Source organism: Sapajus apella, unplaced genomic scaffold (assembly GCF_009761245.1).
Source record: "Sapajus apella isolate SASKATOON/1434 unplaced genomic scaffold, GSC_monkey_1.0 scaffold35, whole genome shotgun sequence".
In the NCBI taxonomy this organism is placed as follows: domain Eukaryota; kingdom Metazoa; phylum Chordata; class Mammalia; order Primates; family Cebidae; genus Sapajus; species Sapajus apella.
The window spans coordinates 869,949-892,531 of NW_022436975.1; the positions used below are offsets into that span (position 1 = coordinate 869,949).

Consider the following 22,583-nt stretch of genomic DNA (forward strand, 5'->3'; position numbering starts at 1 on the left):
AGGCTGGAGTGCAATGGCACGATCGCGGCTCACTGCAACCTCCGCCTCCTGGGTTCAGGCAATTCTCCTGCCTCAACCTCCTCAGTAGCTGGGATTACAGGCACGCGCCACCATGCCCAGCTAATGTTTTGTATTTTTAGTAGAGACGGGGTTTCACCATGTTGACCAGGATGGTCTCGATCTCTTGACCTCGTGATCCACCCGCCTCGGCCTCCCAAAGTGCTGGGATTACAGGCTTGAGCCACCGCGCCCGGCCTGAAAGTTGAATTTAAGTCAAATCATAATACATATTCAAAAATTTTTGTTGTATTTTATCAGATTACCTCATCAGCAAGATTTTCAGTGTCACCAATGATGAAAAATACATTTTTTTTTCACAGTTTTACCAACACTGTTTTAGGTTATTTTTAATTTTTATTTTATTTATTTATTTATTTTGAGGCAGAGTCTTGCTCTGTTAGGCTGGAGTGTGGTGGCGCAATCTTGGCTCACTGAACCTCTGCCTCCTGGGTTCATGCGATTTTCCTGCCTCAGCCTCTTGAGTAGCCGGGACTACAGGTGTGTGCCACCACACCTGGCTAATTTTTTTTTGTATTTTTAGTAGAGACAGGTTTTCACCATGTTAGCCAGGATGGTCTCGATCTCCTGACTTTGTGATCCCCCCGCCGCGGCCTCCCAAAGTGCTTGGATGGCATGAGCCACTGCGCCCCGTCTTAATATTTATTTTTTGATGGGTGTGTAATAATAACCTTGTAGTTATTAGCTGTGTACCACCATGCTCTAGATGGTAAACTTTTTGAGGGCAAAGTTCTTAGTCCTCCTGATAACAGGTGTCTAGCCTAGTTCCTGGCAGCTAGTAGTTGTCAAATGTTTATTGAGGCTGACACAGTGGCTCACACCTGTAATCCCAGCACTTTGGGAGGCTGAGGCGAGTGGATCAATTGAGGTTGGCAGTTAGAGACCAGCCTGACAAACATGGAGAAACCCCCTTCTCTACTAAAAATACAAAAAATTAGCCAGGTGTGGTGGCGCATATCTGTAATCACAGCTACTTGGGAGGCTGAGGCAGGAGAATCGCTTGGACCTGGGAGGTGGAGGTTATGGTGAACCAAGATGGTGCCATTGTACTCCAGCTTGGGCAACAAGAGTGAAACTCCATCTCAAAAAAAAAGAAAAAGTTTATTGAGTGAAGGAATGAATAGTGTAAAAGGGAATGGATGACAAAATATAGGTCATTTGATATTTTGCTGCCTAATGTGTTTTTTTTTCTACATGGTATTTTCATAATTTTATTGTTCCTTTAAGGAAAATAAGTTAAAACCAAATACATATTTGAGTTTCAAATTTCTGAAAAATTGGAAAATGTCATGGAGAGCTTTTGGCTGGGTGCAGTGCCTCACACCTGTAATCCTAGCACTTTGGATTGCTGAGGCGGTCATGTCACTTGAGGCCAGGAGTTCAAGATCAGTCTGGGCCACATGGCAAAATCCCATCTCTACTAAAAATACAAAAATTAGCCAGGTGTGGTGGTGCACACCCGTAATCCCAAGCTACTTGGGAGGCTGAGGCACTAGAATCACTTGAAACTGGCAGATGGAGACTGCAGTGAGCTGAGAATGCCCCACTGCACTCCAGCCTGGGTGACAGAGCAAGACTCTGCCTCAAAAAAACCAAAAAGCTGGCTGCGGTGGTTCACGCCTGTAATTCCAGCACTTTGGGAGGCTGAGGTGGGTGGATCATCTGAGGTCAGGAGTTCGAGAGCAGCTCAGCCAACATAGTGAAATCCCGTCTCTACCAAAAATACAAAAATCATTTAGGCGTGATGGTGCGTGCCTGTAGTTCCAGCTATTGGGGAGGCTGAGGCAGAAGAATAGCTTGAACCCTGGAGGCAGAGGTTGCAGTGAGCAGAATGAGCGCCTTTAGTCCTAGCTATTCAGGAGGTTGAGGAGGGAGGATCACTTGATCCCAGGAAGTTGAGGGTGTATTGAACTATGATTGCACGTCTGCACTCTGGGCGATAGAGTGAGACCCTGTTTTCTAAAAGAAACAAAAAAGTCAGCTCAGGGTGTGTTTTGTCAGAATTGCTCCCACAGTTGGTTAAGGCGTGTTCCTTATGAGATCTGCAGGAATTACGGGCAGTGGTGCCGGAAGGTAGTCAAGTGAGTGCCGTGCAGGCCTTACCAGGTTCCCTGTAGAGGCTGGAAGGATAATGGCCCCAGGCTTTGGCTTGGAAACCCAAGTTTCAGCCCTGACCCTTCCACTCACTCTCCATGTTGTTAGATTGAGCCTTATGAAATTGCTATTTCTGTTGGTTAAAAAGATGCCTGCATGTCAGCAGTTTCATAAGGGTTAACATAATATATTCCTCAGTTTTCTTACAGTATAATGGTCATGTTAACAAGGTGAGACTTAATGAGAAACTTCTGCCTCTAAAGTTTGTAGCAAATGTCTGTCATGTAGGGAGTGCTCAATAAATACCTTATTTTTAATCAACTCAGCAGGTTTGAGGGGAACTCAGAACTCCCCCAGTGAGGAGGGAAGCAGAGGTACAATTACAGGTGGGACTTGTAATGAGTTCCACCTTAACAAGATGTACCCTCAGGGACTACAGAATGTGAACACTCTCTTCAGAGAGACTGAGAGCCGTGCATCTGAAAGCACTCTGCAGAGGTCGGGTGAGCAGCCTCAGCACCCTACAAGCTGGGTGTGAATCCCTGGAGGTGCCAGTCATCCCACTGCTTATGTGCCCCCAGACACCCTCTTCCTTAATCCCACAGATACTCTGGGCAGCGGGGAAGGGGAGGGGGACCTTTGACACACCTGGATGTTTATGAGAACCAGCTGTGGGGTTAGAAAATAAATAAGGTGGAAAGCAGTTCTTCTATTCCTGCAGGTGTTTTACTTTAATTTTTGAGTAGCCTGTCAATCATCTGGTCAAGTAGTGTAAAAGACTGTGTGGCAGGCTGGGTGTGGTGGCTCACACCTGTATTCCTAGCACTTTGGGAGGCTGAGGTAGGCAGATTGCCTGAGCTTAGGAGTTTGAGACCAGCCAACCAATGTGGTGAAACCCCAACTCTACTAAAAATACAAAGTTTAGCCGGGCATGGTGGCATGTGCCTGTAGTCCCAGCTACTCGGGAGGCTGAGGCAGGAGAATTCGCTTGAATCCGGGAGTTGGAGATTGCAGTGAGCTGAGATCGCACCACTGCACTCCAGCCTGGGCAACAGAGGGAGACTCTTGCTCCAAAAAAAAAAAAAAAAAAGTGGCAAAATCTCTGCTCCTGTCCACTAACAAGACTAATATTTTAAAATATCTATTTAAAGTTCTATTTTTGCATTTTCCCTGTTAACTTAAAAAAGGTGAAAGGTTTATGAATTAGGAAAATCTGTGTTTCAGGTAAGCACAGCATGGCAAGACTCATTCTCCTAGTATTTGGCATGTTTTGGGTATCATGGCGCATTTGAAGGCAAGTAACTTGGTATCATGAGTTTCAGGTTAAAAACTGGAAGCATGTTTTCCAGTATGTTTGCATGCAGGGTTTTGTTTCTGAAAATTACTACTAATTTTGGCCTTATCTCTCATGAGTGGAGGTTCATTGTGATGTACTAACTAGGAGACTGGATTAGTGGGAAGCCTGGAGATTTGGCTTCTCAGCTTGTTTTGGCAACTCACTAGTAGTTCTGTCAGTTTTAGGTTATTGTCTAATGCAGGAGATCAAAGGGCAGCGCATGCATGCTGCGACTTCTGTGGAGCAACAGCCCCACCTTGTGGCTTTTTTTTTCTCTTGACAGGCATTTAAGGTTAGGTAAAATAAGACCACAGTGCCCTAGCCCAGAATTTGAAAACAGCTCACTGTTTTGTTTTTGAGTCTCAATGCTTTTTTGAATTTTAAACTTTTTTTTTTTTGAGACAGGGTCTCACTCTGTCACGGGCTGGAGTGCAGTGGTATGATCTCGGCTCACTGCACCTCAACCTGTCAGGCTTAAGTGATCCTCCCACCTCAGCCTCCCTAGTAGCTGGGCCTACGGTTGAGCATCACCACATCTGGCTAATTTTTGTATTTTTTGTAGAGATGGAGTTTCACCATGTTGCCCAGGGTGGTCTCGAACTCCTGGCCTCAAGGGATCCTCCCACCTCGGTCTCCCGAGTAGCTGAGACTACAGGTGTGCATCACTATGCTTGGCTAATTCTTAAAAGTTTTGTAGAGACAGGGTCTTGCTGTGTTGCCCAGGCTGATCTCAAACTCCCAGCCTAAAGTAATCCTGCCTTGGTCTCCCAAGGTGCTGGGATTATGGCTGTGAGCCAGCATGCCTGATGTGAGTCTCATGTTTTAAAAACAAAAAGCTGCCGGGCACGGTGGCTCAAGCCTGTAATCCCAGCACTTTGGGAGGCCGAGGCGGGTGGATCACGAGGTCAAGAGATCGAGACCATCCTGGTCAACATAGTGAAACCCCGTCTCTACTAAAAATACAAAAAAAAAATTAGCTGGGCATGGTGGTGCGTGCCTGTAATCGCAGCTACTCAGGAGGCTGAGGCAGGAGAATTGCCTGAACCCAGGAGGCAGAGGTTGCAGTGAGCCAAGATGGTGCCATTGCACTCCACCCTGGGTAACATGAGTGAAACTCTGTCTCAAAAAAAAAAAAAAAAAGCTGCAATAACTCGTTAAATATTAGTATTGTCAATAATTTATCTGTTAATCTTAGAACGATTTTTCCAAAGTGCTATGTAAGAGAGATGGTGACAAGTTTAGCAGTAACTAGATTTGTCACTTTTATGGCACTTATGTAAAAGGAAGTGTTAGTTTTACATTGTTTACTTTGTGGTTTTGGATGCCCATAAAGGTCACCTCACTGAACTGGTTATAAAAAGGAAGCAAAGAAATTCAACACAAATTTAAAATTATTGTTGGGGGAATGACTTAATAATGGCAAGGGTAACCAAGTTTGTTTACAGTTATTTTAAGAAGCTATTCAAGAGAGTATATTGGAGGTCATAACTACACAGTACGGTAAAATAAAAAAGTAGTTGTCCCAGTGTTATATAAATAGAAACTTAGACCTTAGGATAAAGTTTCCAGGGGCCACCCTAGAGGAATTTATAAAGAGCTTTTATTTTCAACAACTTAGATGGAGGTACGTAGAAGTTTTATAACATTCTGTTTAATGTGGACACTGAAATGATCATAGTCAACATTGTAAGCATTTGAGATGGGTTACCTTGTCTAATTTTCACAGTGATCCAGTGAGGTAGGGATGATTGTTATCCCACTTCTACAGATGAGAAAACTGTGCTGGGGTCACAGGTCAGGTGGGCAGCAGAGCTGGAGCTCAACTCAGGCAGTCTGATGTGCGTGCTCAGACTACCAGGCTGTGCTGCCAGTGTAGCTTGCAGTGCGGTGCCACTTAGTGGTGAGAAGGGTTGCTGTGGTCTAGAAACTGGATTTTCATACTGGATCTGCCATTTATAGCTGTGTGACCTTGAGGAGGTCACATCACTTTTTCAGTTTCAGGTACTTTTAGAGCTAAATGGGAAAATTTATTTAAAATCGCACATAATATTTGTTAAACAAATGGCTATTAACAATTACAGTAATTGTAACGACTTTTTCAGTGGGAGAGGGAAGCTGCAAAAAATTACATTTACTTTTAAGGAGATTTTTTTTTTTCTGCCTTATAATTGTGTGTATATGAGAGGGGGAGAGAGAGGATTCTGAGGGCATTTCCATATTTTTTTACAAACTTGTGTGATGAGGTTAGAGGATGTTTTATGTTAGATGCTGTGGAGGGCATGGAAGACCACAGTGTTCATCCTTTGGTAGAGAGGCCAGGCCAGTAATCCTAGGACAGGTTGTGGAAAATTGGGGGAATTGTGGTTGAATTCCAGGGATTGGCAGTTGGAATGATGGCAAAGACCAGGTTCAGTGCAAGTGAAGGAGTGGGAACCATTCTAGGCAGAGAGATTTCTGTGTTAAGATTTTAGAAATAGCCGGGCGTGGTGGCTCACACCTGTAATCCCAGCACTTTGGGAGGCCAAGGCGGGTGCATCACCTGAGGTCAGGAGTTTGAGACCAGCCTGGCTAACATGGTGAAACCCCGTTTCTACTAAAAATACAAAAAATCAGGCAGGCATGGTGGCGCATGCCTGTAGTGCTTGTAATCCCAGCTACTCAGGAGGCTGAGGCAGGAGAATTGCTTGAACCCAGGAGGCAGAGGTTGCAGTGAGCCGAGATCACACCATTGCACTCCAGCCTGGGTAACAAGAGCAAAACTCCGTCTCAAAAAAAAAAAAAGATTTTAGAAATAAAATAAGGAGTGATAAAGTCTGAAAGGGTAGAAACATGTATGGCATGGAGTGGAGATGTAAGAAGGGTTAGTGGATTACAAAAAATTTGCTAGGTCAGGCATGGAGGTAAAGGATGATGTCCTAGGAAACTCTGGAATATCAGGAGATTTGTCCTCGAATCTAGTAACTCCTCAAGTGTTCCTTAACTGATGGTGCTGAGTTGGTGGAAGTAGGGCCTTATTGGTTAGGGACAGGAGGAAAGAGGCAGACTGGGGACTGTGGGTGAGACTGCTTCAGCATTCTAAAAGGCAGTACCTTCTGCTGTACTTTCTAAGAGGGAACATAATTCTACTCTTTAAAAACCATTAGAGAGTATACATTAATGAACTTTGGCTTTTATGAACTTTCTGGTCATGCCTGTTTATTTGATGCAGAGTCCTTGGCTGGAACAGAAACCTCAAGAAGGGAAAATGTTCACTTGTAATGATTTCCTTATGATTGATTGACTTATGTCAGTATAAAATTGATTAGGAATTTATATACATATTCTATACTGCTGTTAATGTTTGGGAGTTGTTAGATTCAGCATTTTCTGGAGCAGAATGCTTTTTTTTTTAATTAATTTTTTTGTATAGAGCAGAATGTTTTTTTAAGGGGATTTTGTCTTTTTGGGAAATAATTTATAAAGGATTAATTCGGAAAAAACAATTTAAATATGCATAGCTCTTACAATATGAACTTTTTACATTGACACTGACGTTCTTTTGTATAGGAGTTAAAGTTCCCCGTAATTTTCGCTTGTTGGAAGAACTTGAAGAAGGACAAAAAGGAGTAGGCGATGGTACGGTTAGCTGGGGCCTTGAAGATGATGAAGATATGACACTTACCAGGTGGACAGGCATGATTATTGGGCCACCAAGGGTCAGTGCTATAAATTATATTTTTTCTATTAATATTTATTATTACTTTAGAATAAGTATTTAATTTTATACTGTTGATATTAAACAATTATAACTTCTAAAATAGTTTTAAAAATTTATTTTGTTTACATTTATTGATGCTTCCTATGTGCAGGGTGTAGTGCTTGATTACCTAGAAGACTGGGGGGAGGAAGGTTGATATGGTCATTGTCATCAAAGTTTTGCAGTTTAGTAAAGGAGAAAAATCAGTACAAATGACGGACTCTAAATATGAAAGAGCAAGTTCACTACGGGACTTTAGAATATGTTTCTTCTAGCTGGAATAATTGAGGAAGGCTGAACAGTGGAGGAAGTTGCCTTTGGAGTGAGCCCTAAAGGACTGACTGGTAGGATTTCAGAAGGTGGTGATGGGGATGGAGAACATTCCAGATAGAGAGGAGAAAAGGTGAGGAAATGGAGGGGGTTTGGGGGAAGAGCAGTCATTTTGATGTAACATGTTACTAACCTCTTGTGTGTAACTGAGGGTTTCTAAATTGGTTTGCATTGAGTGCACGTTGCTATTTGCCCTCTGACACTCCACATACAGTAGAAATGCTGTAGGCCTCAGTTTCTTCATCGATAAGAAGTCTATGATTCTTACATGTTTTTTTCTAGTGTGGTTGGCAACTGGCCCATTGTACTTTGTCCTTAAGTCTTTCTTGGGTTTATGAAGTTTGATTTTTACTCAAAATCTTTTTTTCTAGCTTGGGATTTTTTTTTTTTTTTACACTGAATTCCTTACATAATGGTCCCATCCGCTGCACTCCCTGCAGTGAGTCTTTGAAATGTATATTCTTTAATGTTTTTGGCTGTTGGAAAGAGCATACATTTGAAGGGTTAAATCTTTGGTTTTGCATACTGGTTGCTACCTTATGATGAGAGCATTTCAGCTGTTTTGCTCTTCGGTAGAATTTAGAGTTCCTCCTGATTATTATTATTTATTATTATTTTTGAGACAGCGTCGTGTTCATTCGCCCTGGCTGGAGTGCAGTGGTGTGATCTTGGCTCACTACAACCTCAGCCTCCTGGGCTTAAGCGATTCTTCCACTTTAGCCTCCTAAGGAGCTGGGACTACAGGTGTGTGCCCCCACTTCTAGCTAATATTTGTAGTTTTTGTAGAGATGGGGTTTTACCATGTAGCCAGGCTGGTCTCGAACTCCTGGCCTCAAGTGATCCATCTACCTTGGCTTCCCAAAATGCTGGGATTATAAGTGTGAACCACTGCACTCAGCCCCTCCTGATTGTTATAAAAGAAAAATATATCAGGTAATTAGCAACATTAATGGTAGAGAATGAATTAGTGTGTGTTTTACATTGTTTTCTGGTGTTCCTTTGCAAAATTCATGCACACTCCCAGACTGATAGGCTTTCTGTTTCCTCCCTTGCTCTGTTTTTTTCCTAAAGACATTTGAAGGAGGAAATATAATAGTGATAAATAGAATTCCTTATAACTTGGCGTGTATAATGATAGCCTTGAGTTTCACTGCCTGTGAACATTATTACCATGGTTTGTTTGGTTTAAAAAGTGCTTATAATTGATGAACATTCTGACTTACTGATTGGAAGATTTAACAGTCAGAACTTGGTGGAATATAAATTTGAAATTATTTAGATTTGTTTTTTTCTCCAGCCACTGCCTGCAGCAGACTTTATTTTTGAGACAGAGACTTATTATTATTATTATTTTTTTTGAGACAGAGACTTGCTCTGTTACCCAGGCTGGAGTCCAGTGGCTCATTCTTGGCTTACTGCAACCTCTGCCACCTGGGGTTCCAAGTGATTCTTCTGCCTCAGCCTCCCAAGTACCTGGGATTACAGTCACCTGCCATCATGCCCAGCTAATTTTTTGTATTTTTAGTAGAGACAGGGGTTTCACCTGGTTGGCCAGTCTGGTCTTGAACTCCTGACCTTGTGATCCACCCACCTCGGCCTCCCAAAGTGCTGGGATTACAGGTGTGAGAGCCATCACACCCGGACTGCAGACCTTATTCTTTATGAATGTTTTGGAGTTTGTGATGAGTTCATCAGTGGTCTTGTGGGCTGACCCATAACACAGTTCCCAGCTGTGGTGGACTGGCTCCTGCTTGGTGTTTCACCTGGTTGCATTCCCCACCAGGTTGCCCCAACTAGTTGCCATTCCTGGTGTCACTAAACCTCAGGAAACTCCATCCACTGGGGTGGGGTGAAGGCTGCTTCTCTGCAACTCTCTCCTCGCTCAAGGGGCACAGGGCACACAGGTAAGATGCTACTGTGGTCCTCTATTCTCTATGGGTAGTGGTTTTGATGCTGCAGGGGAGAAAAGGTAATAATAACTTTTCTTTACGTGTCTCAAGCTTCATGGCTGAGGCACTTCTAATAAAAGGCAGAGAAAAGCATACAAACTTACTTAAGTTTTGCATGACATGGGAACATTCAGAAAAGAAGACCCAAGGAAAAAGGGGAACGTATTATTATTATTTTTTTTTGAGATGGAATTTTTTTTTTTTTTTTTTTTTTTTGAGACAGAGTTTCACTCTTGTTACCCAGGCTGGAGTGCAATGGCGCGATCTCGGCTCACCGCAACCTCCGCCTCCTGGGTTCAGGCAATTCTGCTGCCTCAGCCTCCTGAGTAGCTGGGATTACAGGCATGCGCCACCATGCCCAGCTGATTTTTTGTATTTTTATTAGAGACGGGGTTTCACCATGTTGACCAGGATGGTCTCGATCTCTTGACCTCGTGATCCACCCGCCTCGGCCTCCCAAAGTGCTGGGATTACAGGCATGAGCCACCGCGCCCGGCCTTGAGATGGAATTTTGATCTTGTTACCCAGGCTGTAGTGCAATGGCGTGATCTCGGCTCACCGGAAGCTCTGCCTCCCCTGTTCAAGCGATTTTCTTGCCTCAGCCTCCCAAGTAACTGGGATTACAGGCATGCACTACCACACCCGGCTAATTTTTGCATTTTTAGTAGAGACAGTGTTTCTCCACGTTGGTCAGGCTGGTCTCGAGTTCCCAACCTCAGGTGACTTGCCTCCCTCAGCCTCCCAAAGTGCTGGGATACAGGCGTGAGCCACTGCGCCTGGCAATGAAACCTGTTTTTTTTAATGCTAACTTTGATGAAGAGTGGATGGTGGTGCAACAGTGTGATTGGATCTGATGGTAACATACTAGGTAATAAACTAGGGGAACTTACCAAGGCCTGTTGTTCAGATTCTTCCTGTGTCTTTGCATTTTATTCCTTTCTTGGCATAAGACAAGACCCCTTTGGAGTGGTTCTCATGATGTACTTCATGGAGAGGTCAGCTAGATTTTAGGGTCTGCTTCAGGGAAAAAGGGGGCAAAGGTAAGGTAAAAGTAACCTTTTTTGCTGTTTTCTCAAGTGCCGAGGTGCTGTATTTTGGGATAGTAAGTCCTGAACCTCATCAGAGACCCCCCCCTTACTTCCTTTTAGTGCCAGGCAGAGGTGTGAGGGTGTACCCTGCAAAGGCACAGGCTTCTTCAGGTGGCCTCTGCTTACCGCCTGATGATCTTCTTTGCATCACCGCCTCTCCAGTTCTCTTGAAGGCAGGAGGTCACGGTGGGCATATTCAGTTGCTTTTTCATAAAATAGGCAGGAGTTGGTGTCTTACCACAGTTGTTTTCTCTTTAGAAGGTATGATGTTGAGAGCAATTTTGTCCCCAGGGTAGAATATCTATAGCCAGGAGAGGAAGAAGACTTTACATGGTTGGTTATTTTCAAATTTTTATTATTTTATTTTTTTGAGATAGTTTCACTCTGTCACCCAGGTTGGAGTGTAGTGGCACAATCACAGCTCACAGCCTGGACCCCTGGGCTCAAGCAATCCTCCCACCTCAGCCTTCTGAGTAGCTGGGACTGTAGGGTTATACCACCACACTTGGCTAATTTTTGTGTGAGTGTAGAGACGGGTCTCACTATGTTGCCCAGACTGGTCTCAAACTCCTGGGCTTAAATGACCCTCCTGCCTTGGCCTCCGAAAGTGCTAGGATTATAGATGTGAACCACTGTGCCTGGCCAGTTGTTTTTTATTTTTTGTACTTTATTGACTAAGATCCCTAGTTTTTATGTTGTTCAGGTACTTATTTGGATTTATATGATTAGCAGTTTTGTTCTTCTGTGTTTTTGTGTTCAGTTTTCTGAAGCAATATTTGTTGTCACTAGTTTAGTTTAGTACTTTTTAAGTTTTCTCATATGCAAATGAAGGGTACTGTCCCCATCTTTTTTTTTTTGTTTTTTTTTTTTTTTTTTTTTTTTTTGAGACGGAGTTTCGCTCATTACCCAGGCTGGAGTGCAATGGCACGATCTCCGCTCACCGCAACCTCCGCCTCCTGGGTTCAGGCAATTCTCCTGCCTCAGCCTCCTGAGCAGCTGGGATTACAGGCACGCGCCACCACGCCCAGCTAATTTTTTGTATTTTTAGTAGAGACGGGGTTTCACCGTGTTGACCAGGATGGTCTCGATCTCTTGACCTCGTGATCCACCCGCCTCGGCCTCCCAAAGTGCTGGGATTACAGGCTTGAGCCACTGCGCCCGGCCTGTCCCCATCTTTAAAATAGAAACAGTGCCGGGCGCGGTGGCTCACGCCTGTAATCCCAGCTACTCAGGAGGCTGAGGCAGGAGAATTGCCTGAACCCAGGAGGCGGAGGTTGCGGTGAGCCGAGATTGCGCCATTGCACTCCAGCCTGGGTAACAAGAGCGAAACTCTGTCTCAAAAAAAAAAAATAAAATAAAATAGAAATAGTGTGAGAGTTAAGTGAAATAATGATTAGATAATAGGAGAGTAGCTGACTACCTGGCTTAGTAAATATTAGTTTGTTTTTCTCCTTTTTTTTTTTTTTTTTTTTCTTGGGGCAGGACTGTCGCTGTTTTCCGGGGGCAGGCTGGAGTGCAGTGGTGTGATCTTGGCTCACTGCAACTTCCGTCTCTTGGGTTCAAACAATTCTCCTGCCTCAGCCTCCTGAGTAGCTGGGATTACAGGCGCACTACCATGCCCTGCTAATTTTTGTATTTTTAGTAGAGACGGGGTTTCATTATGTTGGCTAGGCTGGTCTCAACTCCTGATGTCAGGCAGTGTGTCCTCTCAAAGTGCTAGGATTACAGTTGTGAGCCATGACACTCGGCCTGTTAATTTACAATTTAGAGGTAATAAAATTAATCAAAGGTTTCAGAAGTTAGGGTGATGTTTACTGTAGTCATTGGATTAGATTATTAGATTACTAGGTTAGCTTTGGGATTAAGTTTTTTTTTTCTTTACGTAAAATCTTTCAGAAAAGAGCTTTGCGGTTTTTTTTTTTTTTTTTTTTTTAGAGGAATTGAGGTAGAATTTACATGTCGTGAAATGCGCAGATGTGCCATGAGTTTGCCATGAGGTAGCTTGTTACCTACCCCATACTGAGATACAGAACATTCCTATTATTCCAGAAACCTCCCTGTGTCCTTTCCCACTCCCACCCCTGCTTCCTGCACCTGAGAGATTTGCAAATTGTAGAGCTTTGGTAAGTAGAGTCATCCAGTGTGTACACTCACGGTTCTCGTCTTTACTCAGCATGAAGTCTGAGCAATTCACTTGTGTTATCTCAGGTAGTAGGAATGTGTTTCTTGTTATTGTTGAATAGTGTTTTACCATATGTACATACCACAATATGTTTATCAGTTCTTTTTATGGACATTTGGACTTAATCTACTTTCTCGCTGTTTCAAATAAAGCTGCTGTGGGCATTCTTGCAGAAGTCTTTTTATGAACATGTTTGTTTCCATTTCGCTTGGGTAAATGCCAAGGAATAGAATTGCTGTATCATAGGGGAGTCTGATATGCATCCAGATTGGGGAACCACAGCCAAGATAATCTTGAGATACATCTGATTTTAGTCATTTTTATATATTGAAAGTGTTGGGCATATTAATACTTGCTTGCTATTAATCTCAGATGAGTTTTATATAGCTGTCTTTTTCCCTTAAAGCATTGAAATATTTAATAACATACATATAAGATTGTTGCACAGATTTTACATTAGAGTAGTTTAATACTGCGAATATGACCTCCATTTGGATAGCTCTTTGATGGCGACGGGATCCATTTGAGTAGGTGAGATCTATAGATGGTTGATTAGCTTCCTCCCTCTCTGGTCTTACACAGTGGCCAGCAGGTATTAAATTTGTCACTTTCATTTATTTATGTATTTATTTATTTTTATATTATTTTAATTATAATTTAGAAAATGTATTAAAATTTCAATAATTATAATTATCTTAAACATTTTTTTTCTTTTTAATCTCTTGAGTCTAGATGAGAATTCATTTATTTTTACCTTGCTGGCTTTTTTTTGTTTTTTTTTTTTTTTTTTTTGAGACGGATCTCACTCTGTTGCCAGGCTGGAGTGCAGTGGCATGATTCAGCTCACTGCAGCCTCCGCCTCCTGAGTTCAAGTGATTCTCCTGCCTCAGCCTCCCGAGTAGCTGGGACTACAGGTATGCGCCACCATACCCAGCTAATTTTTGTATTTTTAGTAGAGACGGAGTTTTACCGTATTGGCGAGGACAGTCTCGATCTCTTGACCTCATGATCCACCCACCTTGGCCTCCCAAAGTGTTGGTATTACAGGTGTGAGCCACCATGCCGGCCTACTTTCCTGTTTTAATGGTACACTAATAAGTTAACCACGTGAACAAAAGCTGTAGGAGAAAGGAGAGTTAATTTATAGGCATGAAAATAAGCCTTGGGTAATCTAGAAGCTTTAAGTGTGATAGCTTTAAAATGGCTCTGTTATAGGATATTAATGTTAATTAAACTTCATGCTTCAGAAACCCTATTTGAAAATGATGTATAAACATAAAGTTTGCTATTGTTATCTTTGAATTCAGATAATGGGATTTAATGAATCTCAAAATTAATGAAGCAGTGACGTTAAGTATAACTAATATGAGACATAAAATAATTATGTTTTATTGTTACAAAATGGTATAATATGGTGTTTTCCCTTTTGCTATAAGTTATGATTGTCATATTAAGTAGGGTAATCATATAATTTGTTATCCAACAAGACCCTTTTGAGAATGAAAAGAGGCACTGCTAATAGTTAATTCTGGGACAATAGGAATAAGCAGAGCTGTCCTGGAAAACAGAAACCTTCATATATGTTCGACACAAGTCTCAAGTAGCACCTCCTTCTACAAGTAAACTTTATAGCAAAATCTAAATTTAAGTGGTTTTCTTTTTTTTCTTTCTAATTTGTTTACAGGCATCATGTTTATCATAAAAGCAAGTTGTGATCATATTGATAGTATTTTGTGGAATTAATTTTGTAAAATCTCAATTTTTAAGTATGCCTACTGTGTTTTTTCTCACCATACAGGTCAAATAAATTTGAATGTAGAAAAGTAAATTCTTAATCATAAGCACTGTCTTAATCAAGTATATTCATATTGTACTTTTCCTTTTTTTAGCACTTAGACATTAATATTTTAGATACTGTTATTTTGATTGTCCTTTTGTTTTATTGCCTTCCAGACAAATTATGAAAACAGAATATATAGCCTGAAAGTAGAATGTGGACCTAAATACCCCGAAGCTCCTCCGTCAGTTAGATTTGTAACAAAAATTAATATGAATGGAGTAAATAATTCCAGTGGGATGGTAAGTTAATTTGTTTTTATAGAACATAATATAAAGAGTTATATATAATTGTACTTACATAATATATGTAAGATATGAATATGTAGTTAGGAAAATGTTTTTAAAAGAGGAACTTTGTTAAGCCAAAAGTCTAAGAAAGGTTGCATTGTGTTATTTTACTTTTATTAATATAAATTAGGCCATCCTTAAAAACTTTAATGTACTTGCCTAGAATACATGTATGTGGTGGTTAGAACTTTTTTTTTTTTTTTTGACGTGGAGTCTTACTCTTTTGCCCAGGCTGGAGTGTAATGGTGTGATCTTAGCTCACTGCAAACTCCAGCTCCCAGGCTCAAGCGATTCTTCTACCTCAGCCTCCCAAGTATCTGGGATAACAGGTGCCCGCCATCATGCCTGGCTGATTTTTGTATTTTTGTAGAGATTGGGTTTCGTAGTGTTGGCCAGGCTGGTCTTAAACTCCTGACCTCAGGCGATCCTCCCGCCTGGGCCTCCCAAAGTACTGGGATTACAGGTATGTGCCACTGGGCTTGGCCAAAACGTTTCTTAGGGTTTTAATTGTCTCAGTAGTCATATTCAGCTGATCCTTATTTGGTAAAAATATGACCATTATTGGGCCGGGCACGGTGGCTCGTGCTTGTAATCCCAGCACTTTGGGAAGCTGAGGCAAGTGGATCATGAGATCAGGAGTTTGAGACCCGTCTGGCCAACATGGTGAAACCTCGACTCTACTAAAAGTACAAAAATTAGTAGGACGAGGTGGCAGGCGCCTGTAATCCCAGCTACTCCAGAGGCTGAGGCAGGAGAAGCACTTGAAACCAGAAGGTGGAGGTTGAAGTGAGCCAAGATCGTGCCACTGCACTCCAATCTGGGGGAAATAGCAAAACTCCATCTCAAAAAAAAAAAAAACAAACCCATTATTTCTCTTTGAATGTTACTTTTCTTAGGGTTAAGGTACATTTGGTGGGATGAAAAGGATGAATATTTATGAAGGATATTTTTCTTTGAGAAACAAGTATATCTGTGTTTAAACAGTCATGGCTGAGCATCGTTATCTATTTATTTTTGGGTTTCACTCTGTCCCCCAGGCCAGAGTGCAGTGGTGCTCCCCTCCTTCCCCCGGCCTCAAGTGACTCTCCCACCTCAGCCTCCCAAGTAGGTGAGACTACAAGGCACACGCCACCAAGCCTGGCTAATTTTTGTATTTTTTGGTAGAGATGGGGTTTCGCCATGTTGGCCAGGCTGGTCTCAAACTCCTGACCTCAAGTGACCCACCTGCCTTGGCCTCCCAAAGTGCTGAGATTACAGGTGTGAGCCACTGTGTCCAGCCCATTGTCTCTTTAAACAAAATGACATGCCCTGCTTGACCTACACAAGTTAGTTGGTAGAAACAGCTGAATTTCCAGTATTGGAAATTCAGATTGTTAGGTTCATGATAAGACTTTTGAAGCCCAGGCTCTCTTTGGTGCCATGTTGAGAGCACACCACATACAAAATACATTTTAGGAGGCGAAATAACATATCATCATCATAAAATGAGTATCATCCATCTTAGGAAATAAGACCTCAGTATTCTTGACTTCTCGTCTTATCCCTGTGTTCCCTGTCTACTAACCTGTTTTGTACCACAGATGTTTCACATCTGTACACAAATTCATCCCCCTTTCCTCTCTCCCTCTCTCTTTCCTTCCCATCTATTTACCGTCTGTTAAAAATCACAAGTTTATATTAACAACTCCTGCTAACTTTATTGTAAAACTATAGGGTTTATTTTATGATTCTTCCTTTCCATATCTGTAATTCTCTCTTCCAACACTGAGAAACCTGGCTTCCATGATTCCCAATGCATTTACTTATTTCTCAGTTTCCTCTGCATGTAAACTGTACTTCTGCATGTAAGTTGACTCCTGGATTCAAAGCCAGCTTCCCGCCCCTCAACCCCAGCCTAATAGGTAGGTCTGAGGCGGAGCCCCAGATTGGCTAGTGTATCCAGCAGGGAGGCACCAGGCCAAATAAAGCATGACCCTGAGAAAGGAGGAAGGTGGGAAAGGTCATTGGGAACCTCAGCCATGCACCTCGTGGGCCATCAGCACTTCCACACGCCTCCCAACCTCCGGCCCCTTGCCAGCTCAGAGCTGGGACCTGAGAGTCTCTCCAACCCTCAGTTTGTTAGTCTTTATGATTTGGTGGGAGCATGTAGTCCATTTACATTTAATATCCATAATTACTGACATGTTCAGGTTTAAATAGACTATCTTAGTTGGTGGTTTCTATTTTTCTACGTGTTTCTTACCTAATTTTGGAATGGTTGTTCTCAACTTCTTTCATTCTGTTTGTGTTCTTTCACTGCTTGTTCTAGAAATTAAGTACACATCATTTTTAAGAAGTTTGATGGAAGCAGGATTATAATGCATATGACTGTACAGAAAGGATATTATTTAGGGAATTTCCTGTGTGACACACAGCATTGCCTCTATGAAGATCTTTGTTAGATTTTGCTACTAGATGTATCTGTTTTTCTTCATTACTAGTTTGTTTTTACATTATAGCTTCTGTAAATTAAGTAACTAATGGTGTGTTCTACATTGCCATGGGAGCTAGGAAATTCGGATTAAATTTCAGACCTACCTCTAATAAGCTTATCTGATCTCTTGAGCTTCTGGTCCATTAGCTGATATTTTGCCTCCCTCTCTACCTCCCTCCCCCCAACCCGTCTATCATTAAGCCTTGTCAGTTTTATGTTCCACGTGTAACTTGATTTAGGTCTTATTTTTCTATTTACAAAGCCACCAAGTGAATATTGGCCATCATTTGTTGTCTGGACTCTTGCAACAACGTCTCTGATCTACTTTTTAAAATCCCGTCTAATCCTTCCAAAGCCAGCAGCCAGAGGGATCCTTCTAAGTGACGGATTGTGTCATGTCATTTCTGCACTTCAAACTCCTTTAGGGATGTCAGCCTCAGTATGCATGCTTCTCGCCATGGCTCACTGGGAGCACTTAAGGTGCACACTGGCTTGCATGCCTTTTGTTGGCCTCAGGACCTTTGCACTTCTCCGCTTCCTCCTTTCTCTCCAGTCTGGCTAATTCCTGTGGGTCCTTCACTTCTCCCTGCAGATTCCACTTCCTTTTTTATTGAGACAGAGTCTTACCCTGTCATTCAGGCTGGAGTGCAGTGGCACGATCTTGGCTCACTACAACCTCTATCTCCTGGGTTTAAGTGATTCTCTGGCCTCAGCCTCCCAAGTAGCTGGGACTACAGGTGTGTGCCACCACACCTGGCTAATTAGAGGATGATAGAACCAACATCTATGTGTCCTCCACCTGGCTTTGTCAAATCTTAACGTTTGTCTTATTTGTAACAGATTTTTTTCTTACTAGGACAAAGACTACATTATAAATAGAGTTAATTCTGTGTGTGGCTTTTTTTTTTTTGAAACAGTTTCATTCTTGTCGACCAAACTGGAGTGCAATGGCAGGATCTCAGCTCACTGCAACCTCTGCCTCCCATGTTCAAACGATTCTCCTGCCTCAGCCTCTCTGGGATTACAGGTGTCCGCCACCAAGCCTGGCTAATTTTTGTATTTTTAGTAGAGACAGGGTTTCACCATGTTGGCCAGGCTGGTCTCGAACTCCTGAGCTCAGCCTCCCAAAGTGCTGGGATTTCAGGCATGAGCCATTGCACCCAGCCAAGTTTAAATTTTTTTTTTTTTTTTTTTTTTGAGACGGAGTTTCACTCTTGTTACCCAGGCTAGAGTGCAATGGCGTGATCTCGGCTCACCGCAACCTCTGCCTCCTGAGTTCAGGCAATTCTCCTGCCTCAGCCTCCTGAGTAGCTGGGATTACAGGCACGTACCACCATGCCCAGCTAATTTTTTGTATTTTTAGTAGAGACGGGGTTTCACCATGTTGACCAGGATGGTCTCGATCTCTTGACCTCGTGATCCACCCGCCTCGGCCTCCCAAAGTGCTGGGATTACAGGCTTGAGCCACCGCGCCTGACCAAGTTTAAAATTTTTAAATTAAAATGTTCTCCAACAAATTTCTGTAAAACTTTCTAAATTCTTCCTCTCATTGCAATGTTTAACTTGTCAAGGACCAATAGAATTCTGTTGGTGGCCTGCCCATTCCATGGACATACCTTGAGTAGCGCCGCTCTCGGGAATACCTCTAGAAGTGTGCTGTGGCATGGGGCCTGTCTTCAGCTTGAATATTGCCAAGCTGCTCTCCTCAGGGCTGGGTCAATGTCAGCCCCACCAGTGGTGTCTAACAGGACCCTGTGAATGTATATTCCCACCAACCCTTCTTACTGTCAACCTGGAAATAGAAAAATTAAATACTGATTTTAATCATTATTGGAGTGTAGATGTGTGTATAAAGGGTTGTGGGTAGGGTGCATATATTGGACATCTGTTTTTCTTTTCATTTACATCTGAGAGTTTGGATTATTACTTTTATAACTAGTAAATGGTGTAGAATTTCACACTGGTTATTGTGCCAGGATAGCTTTATATATTTTGAGGCTGCAAGTATCTCATGAATTGTAGTTCACAGGCAGTGATAGTGGGTGTCACTTTAGTATTTTGGTTTATATTTATTTAATACAACAAGGCAAAATTATTCCTTGTGGGTGGTTAGGACTCTGAAGTGTAAATTTCATTGTTTTATGCAGTGAGATCTCATATCTCATTGTATATTGTTTTTGGAGGTCATTGTATATTATAGACTGATAAGATGCAGATTTTGTTCTGACATGATATTTATTTTCCCATGCTCTTTACTGCCTTCTCTCTCTTCATCTTTTTTGTTTTTCTTTTTTTTTCACCCTGTCGCTATTTCACAGGATTTGCAATCACTTATATTTATTTAACTACCATTTACAGCTGTGTTTGGTTCTGCTTTGAAAATAGCATGGTATTCTCTCTACTTATTTTTATAAACTGTTCAGTTATGGAGTCTATTTAAAATAGGCTAAGGAGGTTGCCACTCTTTAAAGTGAAATCGTTAGAGGAAGTATTTTAAATGTACCTTACTATTGTAACATTTTTCTTATTCTTTTGGTTAGTTTCTTGGTTTCTCTTTTTTTTTGTTTTTTGAGACAGAGTTTTGCTCTTGTTACCTAGCCTGGAGGATAGTGGCGGGATCTCTGCTCACTGCAACCTGCGCCTCCTGGGTTCAGGCGATTTTCCTGCTTTTGCCTCCCTAGTAGCTGGGATTACAGGCACCCGCCACGACACCCAGCTAATTTTTTCTATTTTTAGTAGAGATGGGGTTTCACTGTGTTGGCCAGGCTGGTCTTGAACTCCTGACCTCAGGCGATCCACCCACCTCAACCTCCCAAAGTGCTGGGATTACAGTGTGAGCTACCACACCTGACATTAGTTTCTAAGATAAATATCACTCTAAAATTATTTTTCTTTTCTACTTGTAAACATTTTTATGGTGACATAATTCACATACCATACAATTCACCCATTTAAAGTATACACTTCAATGGTTTTTGTTTTGTTTTGTTTTTGAGACAGAGACTTGCTCTGTTGGCCAGGCTGGATGGAGTGCAATGGCGCGATCTCAGCTCACTGCACCCTCCACCTCCCAGGTTCAAGTGATTCTCCTGCCTCAGCCTCCCGAGTGGCTGGGGACTACAGGCACGTGCCACCATGCCTGGCTAATGTTTTCTGTTTTTAGTAGAGATGGGGTTTCAATGTGTTAGCCAGGATGGTCTCGATCTCCTGATCTCGTGATCCACCTGCCTGGCCTCCTAAAGTGCTGGATTACAGGTGTGAGCCACTGTGCCTGGCCCAATGTTTTTTTGGTATTCACAACATTGTAAAATCACTGCCATAACCCAGTTTTCGAACACTTTTTTCTTCGTAAAGCAAATCTGTGCCCATTAGTTATCATTTCCCATCCCACCTCCCTCACCTCTAAACAACCATTAATCTACCTTTTGTCTTTATAGATTTGTTCATTCTGGATGTTATATAAGTAGAATAATATTGTGTGTGTTCTTTTGTGACTTAATGTAATGTTTTTAAGATTTATTCATGTTTGTAGTGTGTATTGGTACTTTAGTCCTTTTTATTGTTGAATTATATTCCATTGTGTGGATATCCCATTTTATCCATTCATCACCTGGTGGATATTTGTATTTTTCTACTTTTGGCTATTATGAATATTGTTGCTATGAATATTTGTGTACAAGTTTTTGGGTGGGCAAATATTTTCATTTCTTTGGTATATAATTTTAGGAGTGGAATTGTTGGGTCATATGGTAACTCTATGTTTTACTTTTTGAGGAACTGTCAAGACTGTTTTCCAAAGTGAATATGCCATTTTACATTGCTACCAGTAGTGTGTGCGCCACCACACCTGGCTAATTTTTTGTGTTTTTAGTAGAGATGGGGTTTCACCATGTTGGCCAGGCTGGTCTTGAATTCCAAGCCTCAAGTTGATCTGCCCACCTTGACCTCCCAAAGTGCTGGGGTTACAGGTGTGAGCTACCGCACCTGGCCTGTAGTATTTTGAAATCATTAACTTTGTTCTTCTTTTTTTAGTGTTTTTTTTGGCTATTCTGGGTTTCTTGAGTTCACATACGGATTTTAGAATCAGCCTGTTCATTTCTGCAAGAAAGAAGAAAGCAGTTGATATTTTAATAGGAGTTACACTGAATCTAAATTAACTTGAATATTGTCATCTTCACAGTAATAAGTCTTTTGACCCATGTATATTTGTTTACGTTTTTAATTTCTGTCAACTATATTTTACGGTTTTCTTTTAATTATTATTATTATTTTTTTGAGACGGAGTTTCATTCATGTTACCCAGGCTGGAGTGCAATGGCATGATCTCGGCTCACCACAACCTCCGCCTCCTGGGTTCAGGCAATTCTCCTGCCTCAGCCTCCTGAGTAGCTGGGATTACAGGCATGTGCCACCATGCCCAGCTAATTTTTAGTAGAGACGGGGTTTCACCATGTTGACCAGGATGGTCTCGATCTCTTGACCTCGTGATCCACCCGCCTCGGCCTCCCAAAGTGCTGGGATTACAGGTTTGAGCCACCGCGCCCGGCCTCTTTTAATTATTATTTTTATTTATTAATTTTTTTGAGATGGAGTCTAGCTCTGACACCCAGGCTGGAGTGCAGTGGTGTGATCTCAGCTCACTGCAACCTCTGCCTCCCGGGCTCAAGCAATTCTTGTGCCTCAGCCTCCCCAATTAGCTGCGATCACAGGCATGCGTCACCATGCCCAGCTAATTTTTGTCTTTTTAGTAGAGATGGGATTTTTTCACCATGTTGGCCAGACTGGTCTCAAACTCCTGACCTCAAGTGATCTGCCTGCCTCGCCCTCGCAAAGTGCTGGGATTACAGGCATGAGCTACTGCAGCTGGCCTTTAAATTACTTTTATTTAAAAGTTTTTTTTCAGGGGCCGGGCGCGGTGGCTCACGCCTGTAATCCCAGCACTTTGGGAGGCCGAAGCGGGTGGATCACGAGGATAAGAGATCGAGACCATCCTGGTCAACATGGTGAAACCCCGTCTCTACTAAAACTGCAAAAAATTAGCTGGGTATGGTGGCGCGTGCCTGTAATCCCAGCTACTTAGGAGGCTGAGGCAGGAGAATTGCCTGAACCCAGGAGGCGGAGGTTGCGGTGAGCCGAGATCGCGCCATTGCACTCCAGCCTGGGTAATAAGAGCGAAACTCTGTCTCAAAA

General features: G+C 42.2%; 1 protein-coding gene and 1 long non-coding RNA gene across 2 annotated transcripts in view; both read left to right on the top strand.

Moving 5' to 3' along the window:
* The window catches only part of LOC116563428, a 21,975-nt gene extending 19,665 nt beyond the window's left edge, over positions 1–2,310 (top strand). The window contains exon 2 of the long non-coding RNA XR_004274391.1: positions 1,947–2,310. This is a non-coding gene — a long non-coding RNA (uncharacterized LOC116563428). The remainder of the gene's footprint in view (positions 1–1,946) is intronic.
* Positions 1–22,583, top strand: part of UBE2V2 (ubiquitin conjugating enzyme E2 V2) — a 60,755-nt gene that overhangs the window by 33,807 nt on the left and 4,365 nt on the right. The window contains exons 2-3 of the mRNA XM_032296038.1: positions 7,055–7,203; positions 14,747–14,872. Coding sequence (XP_032151929.1) covers positions 7,055–7,203; positions 14,747–14,872 — 275 coding nt within the window. The remainder of the gene's footprint in view (positions 1–7,054; positions 7,204–14,746; positions 14,873–22,583) is intronic.